At 33.4% G+C, this 9,139-nt stretch overlaps 1 protein-coding gene across 1 annotated transcript in view; it reads left to right on the forward strand.

Moving 5' to 3' along the window:
- LOC108754058 (midasin) overlaps window positions 1-9,139 on the forward strand; it is a 24,227-nt gene that overhangs the window by 5,868 nt on the left and 9,220 nt on the right. The window contains exons 7-16 of the mRNA XM_018496094.1: window positions 1,031-1,403; window positions 1,528-1,845; window positions 1,911-2,219; window positions 2,413-2,637; window positions 2,727-2,855; window positions 3,356-3,500; window positions 3,611-3,837; window positions 4,577-4,788; window positions 6,461-7,455; window positions 7,806-8,917. Of these exons, the coding sequence (XP_018351596.1) occupies window positions 1,031-1,403; window positions 1,528-1,845; window positions 1,911-2,219; window positions 2,413-2,637; window positions 2,727-2,855; window positions 3,356-3,500; window positions 3,611-3,837; window positions 4,577-4,788; window positions 6,461-7,455; window positions 7,806-8,917 (4,045 nt within the window). The remainder of the gene's footprint in view (window positions 1-1,030; window positions 1,404-1,527; window positions 1,846-1,910; window positions 2,220-2,412; window positions 2,638-2,726; window positions 2,856-3,355; window positions 3,501-3,610; window positions 3,838-4,576; window positions 4,789-6,460; window positions 7,456-7,805; window positions 8,918-9,139) is intronic.

Genomic DNA, 9,139 nt, shown 5'->3' on the forward strand with positions numbered 1-9,139 from the left:
TAAGTTAGTAGGTTTTTGTTGCTCCAAGAGAATATAAATCCATATTATAAATCAATCTAATCAAGACTCCTTATAAATCAAAGAATCGGAAAGGATACGGGCAGTAGGAGTTAAGCGCAGAAGACGTCGCGCAAATAATACATCTATGAAGTATGAAACTTCTTACTTCTTTATTCACTAAAAAGTGTTTACATGTTTCTTTTCGCTTATTTTCGAGATAATTAATTATAATTTTAAGGTTTTTGATAAATTAGTTTTTCATATTTTCTATTTCGATATTTTCATTATTTGTTTTGTTTATTTTTTTTTGTCTTTTTCTTTCACTCTTTTGGCGTTTAAATTCTCGAGGTAGGGGAGCTCCATGATAGGATAATTTTTATTTACAGTTTTTATGTTAATTTATGTTGTCTCTGAGGAGGGCTCAAAAGTGAGCCGAAACATGTAAGCGCATTTTAGTGAATAAAGAAGTTTCACACTTCATATTATTTAGCGTCTTCTGCGCTTAAATTATATTATATAGCGTCTTCTGCGCTTGATTCCTACTGCCCGTATCTTTTCCAATTTGAGTATAAATCTAATTAGTAAAATGTCTGTAAGCCTTCACGGTTATTAATGCATGAATTATATATATTCATAAGATATAAGATAAGATATAATTCAGAAACAATTGTAATATACTTATCAAACGAAATTAATGGAAAACTTTTCGACTTTGGATTTAAATTCTTTCTAATTCGAAAGATAAGTACAAGTTTATACTTGAATATTTTACGCATTAACATTGCGGAAGCTTATATATAGATATTTATACCATATATAGACACTTTAAGTGTATTAATTTCTAGTTGTATTCAAGTTCCGAGATCTTAATTTTGTACATAACTATTTAACCGTCTTAGTTTTAAGGCTAATATTTAATAAATCTTTTCGATTAAGAGTTAGTTTCAGTATAAGTATTTATTTATTTTGATGTACATAATATATAAAAAAGAATTTCAATGCTCTCTAATCGATTGTTATTTATTTGCAGTATCAGCAAATTAAAAGACTTTACAGAAGCTGCTCTCCGATTTATTAAGTCGGAGATTGAAAATACAATGAAATATGAACTTAACATGGAAGTTCCTGTTATAAATGAAAATGTCGTTGTAGATGCTTCAGACATATTTGGAATACTACCATTTTATATTAAAAAGGGGCCCTATATCTTTTATGAGAATCATGCATTTACATTTACAACTCCCACTGCAAAATTGAATACATTAAAGCTGCTAAGAGCATTGCAGTTAAATAAACCGATTCTTTTAGAAGGAAGTCCAGGTGTAGGAAAAACAAGTCTGGTTTCTGCACTCGCGAAAGCCACAGGGCATACTTTGCTCAGAATTAACTTAAGTGATCAAACGGTATTACAAAACGGTGCATTATTTTTATCATATTCTAAATGATAAATGTGTAACTTATTTTATTAGAAGTACAACTTATTTTATCGGAAATTAAATAATGTTGTTTCTATAACGTATTCTACAGGATGTGTCAGATTTGTTTGGTGCCGATCTTCCCGTAGAAGGCGGAAAAGGTGGTGAATTTGCATGGCGCGATGGACCATTTTTACGAGCTTTACGTGCCGGATATTGGATTCTGCTCGATGAGCTAAATCTAGCCTCGCAATCGGTCCTGGAAGGCCTTAATGCATGCTTTGATCACAGAGGAGAAATATACGTTCCCGAATTAGGAAAGACATTTTCAGTCAAACCTGGTACAAGGTTGTTTGGTTGTCAAAATCCCTTGCGGCAAGGTGGAGCCAGACGAGGCTTACCAAGATCCTTTTTAAATAGATTTACTCAGGTACATTCTGAACATGTGACAATGTAAAAATAATTTCTATAATCTGAAATTTACTGTTCTTGCAGATTTCTGTAGCTGCATTAATGGAAGACGATTTGAAGTTTATACTTAGTGTACAATTTCCACAACTTCCTATAGAATTGATCAATTATATGGTGCAGTTTAATAATAAATTAGCGTCAGAAGCTGGTATCGTATGGGGACATACTGGTTCTCCATGGGAAATGAATCTTCGAGATATTATCCGATGGTGCGAGATGACTATCGAAGCAGCTTCTAACGAATTTCGTGACAATAAACAATATTTTAATCCAGGTGACAATGTAGAGCTCATTTATGTTAACAGAATGAGGACTAATGAAGATCGACAAAAGGTAAATCGCGGTCATTGTTATAAAATTATATTCAAAATATCAAGAATAGCGAAAAATAAGAGAGAGAAAAATTAGTGAATATTATTGAATAGAGAGTGGAAAGAAATCGCTTTTATGCTTATTAAAATAAAATATGTTAAATTATAATATTTTGAAAATACAATGCTATCCATATTTTGGATTTATTTTGCAGGTCTATCAGATATATCAAGAAATGTTCTCGTCCGAAAAATATCCTCTTCCACCTAATCAACTGCCCATGCATATCACAACAGACAAATTTGTCATCGGTGAAGTGATGTTAAGCCGGAAAAATTGCAGCGAGCCCCAGGACTTTAATTTGTTAGTACTTAGAGATCAGAAAAGAACTTTGAAGAGTCTCATGCAGTGCGTTAAATTGAATTGGATGTCCATACTTGTAAGTTTATTCATAAATATCGTATCCTTGAATACTTTCTATTAGAGTTTCATCTTTAGCTAATTATAAGATCAAATTTACTATTATAGGTTGGTACTTCAGGCAGCGGGAAAAGCAGTGTGGTTCGTTTACTTGCCGCTTTAACAGGCCAAAAACTGAGGTCTATTACCGTAAATTCTGCGATGGATACGACAGAGATATTAGGTGGCTTTGAACAGGTAAGTGAAACAAATATTTAATATTAATGTTAGCTAAATGTTAATGTGTTTATCAGAAAGCCATCCACCTTTTATTATCCGAAGAGCGATCATTCTTGCTCTTGCGAGTCATAAACTTTCTAAGAAAAGAAATTCAACGATTTAATATAGCAGTTTACATTAGCTACGTTCTATATAACGCTCACAACGCTCGTGGAATTATTTCATCTTTGTTTCTCAAATGTTTATCAAAAGGACGCAATGTGTTTATTAAAAGGACAAATGATGTTTGGGAACGTTACAAGTGTTAAGTGGAACACATTATGCATAGCTTGTCGTTGATATCTGCATTAGCAAATGCAAAAAATGCAAAAACTATGATTTTGGTTCTACTAGGTTTTTTTTTCAATTTAATGAAAACAGTACTTTGAACCGATAGAATTTACCCATTTTAACCGATAGTTATTAACAATAATTCGTTATATGATGATAATTAATCATTTATTTTCTTATTATTTTAGACGGACTATAATCGGCATCTTGAACAACTATTTGAGCACGTAACAGCTTTACTTATCGAGAGTCTGCAAACAAAGATAACTATTGACAAATTGGAGCAAGTTACCGAACTTCATGAACATCTGGAGCAAGTGCGACACTTATTTGGTAAGTAAAACGAGATCGCTAGGAAAGGCTTTCTTTCTAACGGCAAACGAAGAAATCTAATTTCCTGTATTCAAATAAGATCTTATCACTTGTCGTCCATTTGTCGCCAGATGAAAACGTCGCCGGTAGAACAATGGCTGTAGAAACCAAATTATTCTTACATAAAATTGAGAAATTGTCGAAATTAGTATCGGCGATGAAGCTTTGGGAACCTTCTCGCGAATCGGAGTTACAAAATATCGAGTTGAGGTTGAGGAATTTGTCGATTTTCGTCGAACAAGATAAATGCTTGAATGCTGGTGGAAAATTCGAATGGGTAGACAGTGTGTTAGTAAAGGTATTCCATCAATAACATGCTTTTATAGATTTTTTTATCAAAGGAAAGAACTACATTTCCATTATTATCTATATTACGAGGCATTACTATACGGTACTATAAAGTACCATAAATAAAGTACTTACATATTTACATACAAGTAAGAAATCTTTTGAAAAAGTTACTTCAAAATTTATTTTTTATATTTTTTAATCTTCGAACTTATGTTTTTACAACACTTCGCATATTTTATGTACATAGCGCTAACGATAAAGTTGCGCTACTTTAAACTTTACTTCAAACTTTTATTAATATTAGTCTTGACACACAATAATGTAAATATTGCATAAGTTTTAATAGAGTAAAAAATAGCTGTTTCTGAAATTTTCGTGTGAAACTATTTATATATTTATCTACATTTCATTATTTATATACATCGATTTTAGAAACTTTCATTATTTAATATGTCCACTTTATGTTGTCATTTTTCTTTACTATTATATTAGATGTCAAGCTAAAATGAAACGTAAATATTTATGTGATTATCCTGCAATTTGGCAATATATTATAATATTTTAAATAAATTATATAACATTTTATATATAACACAATTACAATTTTGCATTCGGAAAAGCTATTATCATTTTGATAAACAGATAGATCAATATTATAAAATTCTACTTTTCAATCAGTAAAGCCATTAAATGAAGATGTAATTTCATTTTATTCAAAGCAATATAATAACGGAGTCGTCTTTTAGTGCTTGCAAGATGGTACTTGGCTACTCATCGATCAAGTTAATCTATGTAGCCCCGCTGTATTAGACAGACTTAATGGATTGTTAGAACCAAACGGTGTTCTTAGTATTGGTGAACGAGGCATTGACAGCAATGGTAATGTCGTTACTATTAAGCCGCATGAAAATTTTCGCCTATTTCTAACCATGAATCCTCGATACGGCGAAATTTCCAGGTAACTTATCTCTCGGTATCTGTAAGTCAATAATTTAATCTTATTATAATCAATCATGCGTAAAATTAAATTATTACTTTATTCCAAAAATGTTATATTGATCATAAATTCTTTTATACATTCTGTCAAAAAAGTACCGGGAATTGATCATTTAAAAAGCCCACTTAAAGGAATTGTCAAAATTCTTTTTGTCGCTAAGTTGGCATAACTGTCCTCTATACTGACGCGGAGCTGGAGTGCCATCTGTCATTTAATGTGATTATCGTGCTCGATTTTATCAGTTCATCTCAAGTGTGTTTTGCGATTTTTACAATGAATGAAAAGATCGAACAAAGAATTTGTCTCAAATTTTGTATTGCAAATAGAATTTCGTGTGCCGAATCGCTGAAGATGTTACAGAAGGCTTACGGTGAATCGACTTTATCAAAAACACGTGCATATGAATGGTACAGTGCATTGAAAAGCGGTCGAGATGTGGTGAAAGATTTGCCTCGCTCTGGTCGGCCATCAACGTCTTCAACTGAAGTTAACATCGATAAAGTGAAGGAAATGGTGATTGAAAATCGTCATTTCAGTTTGAGAGAGATAGCCGCTGAACTTACGGTGTCTCACGAATCAATTCGTACCATTTTACGCGATTGTTTGGGCATGGAACGCGTTGCCGCTCGACTAGTTCCGAAAGACCTCAATTTTCTTCAAAAACTCAATCGCGTAAAGGTCGCTGAAGACATGTTAGAACGAGTTAATTCCGACCCCACATTCATAAAACGCATTATAACTGGTGATGAGACATGGGTTTACGAGTTTGATATGCAAACCAGTCAACAAGCTTCGGAATGGCGCCTTCCAACTGAGCCAAAACCGAAAAAACCACGTCAAAGTCGATCAAAAGTCAAAGTGATGTTAACTGTTTTCTTTGATTGTCGCGGTGTTGTGCACTCGGAGTTTTTGCCAGAAGGTCAGACGGTAAATAAAGAATATTATCTGGGCGTTATGCGGCGTTTGAGAGAGCAAATTCGTCGAAAAAGGCCAGATTTGTGGAAAACAAACTCATGGATTTTGCACCATGATAATGCACCATCTCACAAGGCTATCATTGTGAACGAATTTCTGACCAAAAACTCAACAAATATCATCGAACAACCACCGTATTCACCAGATATGGCTCCGGCTGACTTTTTTCTCTTTCCAAAACTCAAATTACCACTTCGGGGCACTCGTTTTCAGTCGATAGAAGACATAAAAGAGAATTCGCGTCGAGAACTGAAGTCGATTTCGGAAAATGCGTTTAAAAAATGTTTTGATGATTGGATTATTCGTTGGCATAAATGTATTATTTCGAAAGGAGCCTACTTTGAAGGCGATACAATAAATTTGAATGAATAATAACTATTTTGTGTTTTATTGACCAATTCCCGGTACTTTTTTGACAGAATGTATTTCTAATGCAAATATATTCATCTAACACAAATAAAATAAAATAAAAATTTGCAAAATAGTAACTTTATATTGCAATAGAATATTTTTAAAAATATGTGATATATACACTCAATATGCAATCGTAAAGAAGATTTAAAATCATTTTATGAATTCCGAGGAAATTGTATTAATTATATCGTAATAGCATAATTTACTATTATCGCATAATACAAATTATAACCGATGATTTTAGAGCCATGCGTAACAGAGGCGTCGAGATTTATATGCTCGGCTCGAAGGAGAACGTCGACAAGGATGTGATCGATTTCAACTCACTGTTGTTTAACACTGGTATTATAAAATCTACGCATCGGGATGCATTACTAGAAATCTACGACAGAATGTCGGAAGAGATTGCCTGGGATCAATTCAATGTGGTTGATTTGTTGCACACTGCGTTCTTGGTGAAGCAACGATTGCTACGTGGATTCTCTGCGGAGCAATCGATCAGAAACGCATGCATTGATGTCTATATAAAACCTAGACCGTCAAGAGATTTACGATTCAGAGAACATTTGACTTCTCTGATCGATGAAACTGTAGAGCAACGTGTTACGTGCGATGAAAAAATCTCGGTGATCGATTTGAATGCCGCCACATGGAGTGTGAAAAATTTGCAAGATAATTCAAGACTCGTTATAATTAAACAACAAGGCTTATTGTTAAACGCCGCTGTTAAGATGTACGAATCCTCTCTAAAATTTGATTCAGGAAATATCGGAGGAAATATTATTACAACGAAGTCATTGAACGACTTTTGTGATCTTAAAGAGGATGAAAAGTTTACGTTGGACGTTGACGTTGCTGATATATTGCCATATCTTCTCTTGAATTTCTACGAACAATCCTCGCGAGACGACGCGCCATTCAGAAAGGAATTGATTTCGAAAATGCTGCGAGGAAAAGCGATATTTGATGATCTTGAGCATAAGAGTGCGCTAATGGCGGAAGTAATCGCACTATATTGTTCCGAACCGACAAATGCAAGAAGTTCATTACCTTGGGATTTATGGCAGATCTTTGGAAGAATAATAGGCGATAACGATGATAATACTTGCAGAGACACGAACAAATTATTATTGTTGTTATATGCGTACAGTATGATTCTAAAAAAAGATATGTCGCCAAAGAAAATGGAGAATAAAGACTTGATATCCATAAAACTGTACTCTAGCGTCGTAAATGATGGTAAATATTCTAGATTAAATTGTAATGAATGAATTAATATCTAATAAATAATACCTAACTTAATTTTATATCAACGTATCTTGAAGTGAAGAATATAACAGTCATTTTTTAAAGAAATGAAGTTGCAAAGTGCAATTAAGTCAAATCATAAATATAATACAATGTGTTTCATTTCTAAACTGCTATAGTAAATCTTACTCAGTATATAAAACAATTTACTTTATAAATAAAAATTTGTGCTTTTAATTTGTAAGAGTATCTGTTCGATTTATTATTTATCACTTTGTCATTTTTCAAAGTATGATTTTTATTGGATAGACTATTATATTAACAGAATTTTTCACTTACAGGTAAGCTATTTTCACAATTAAAAAATCAACCGCTCATAACGTACTTTGTGCAGTTCCTTGAACAAATGAGGTCTTGCATTAATGCGATTTTACAAGATATAAATATAAATATCAAAGAATACATTGATTTAAGAAAAGAATTGAAATGGTTCACGAGATTCGAGAGACTAGGCGAATTTACACTTATAGATAAAACGGAAAAGTCTAAGGGTGTATTTACGAATTTGGATCAGATTTCTGTGTTGCTAAGAGTACATTATAAATGGCTATTGAAGTTCCTACGCAACCTAAAATCCTTGAGCAACGAAACTGTGAGCGAAATCGAACAGTTACAGGATATTGTGGACTATATAAACAATCAGTTGGAATCTGTATACGATCCTATTAAAAAGATATCCAAGAAAATCAAGAAGTATTTGACACTTCCATCGCCTCATTCCACGGAAATCAGCATGGAAGTGCAATCGAAGCTGATGAAAATAACGAAAGATTTTGATGTGAGGGATGAAGGAGGTAGCACCCTGAAACAAGAACTGAAGATTATATCTATGCAGTTGAAAGACGCACTAGCGATGAGACAACAAATGATCTCTTTATGGAGCGACGTTTACTCCAGAAAGTTGATCGACGAAACGACGTTACGGATCGTTCACGAGGTAGAGCGATTCTGCGACGAGAGTCACATTCGTCTAAGAGTTCCTGCGGAAGTCGAGGATATTCTGAACAAAGTACACTCTCTTCCAAAGAAGGAAATAATGCAGTTGAATGCGAGGATACGTTTGTGGCCGATTTATGAGTACGTGTTTCTGTCGCTCGCTTGTACTTTGCAGGGAAAGATGTGTCAGGAAGTAATGATTTCCGATGTCGCTTTGACGGAATGCCTTGCGAAATTCGCGGATGTAGTCAGTATACCGAGCGATCTGATGGGTTTGCTGAGCACAATGGCTGTCGAGCGAGGATCAGAGCTCTTGTTGCTGCCGGAATTATTCTGCTGCCTCGCACAATTCGTTCAGCGATCTCATGCTTTTAAGGATACGAGCCGTCTTTTGCACTGGCGCGGTATAACAGAAGAAAATATAGAGAAATCAATAACTTCTTACGTCGAATCCAAGGTTTGTGTTTTAGTTTTATAATAAGAAATTTTGAAAAATGTTTCAATATAATTAAAATGTTGAAGACTAAAATTCAACGAAGTATATTTATGACTGTGTTATATAAAATAATTATATATATATATATTAATTATATATTTTAAATATTCTCTAATAATTAACAATTCGAGTCTATGATTGCTAAAAATTAAATATTAATAATTTCTATATAGGATATCCCAT

Source organism: Trachymyrmex septentrionalis, unplaced genomic scaffold (assembly GCF_001594115.1).
Source record: "Trachymyrmex septentrionalis isolate Tsep2-gDNA-1 unplaced genomic scaffold, Tsep1.0 scaffold75, whole genome shotgun sequence".
Classification (NCBI taxonomy): domain Eukaryota; kingdom Metazoa; phylum Arthropoda; class Insecta; order Hymenoptera; family Formicidae; genus Trachymyrmex; species Trachymyrmex septentrionalis.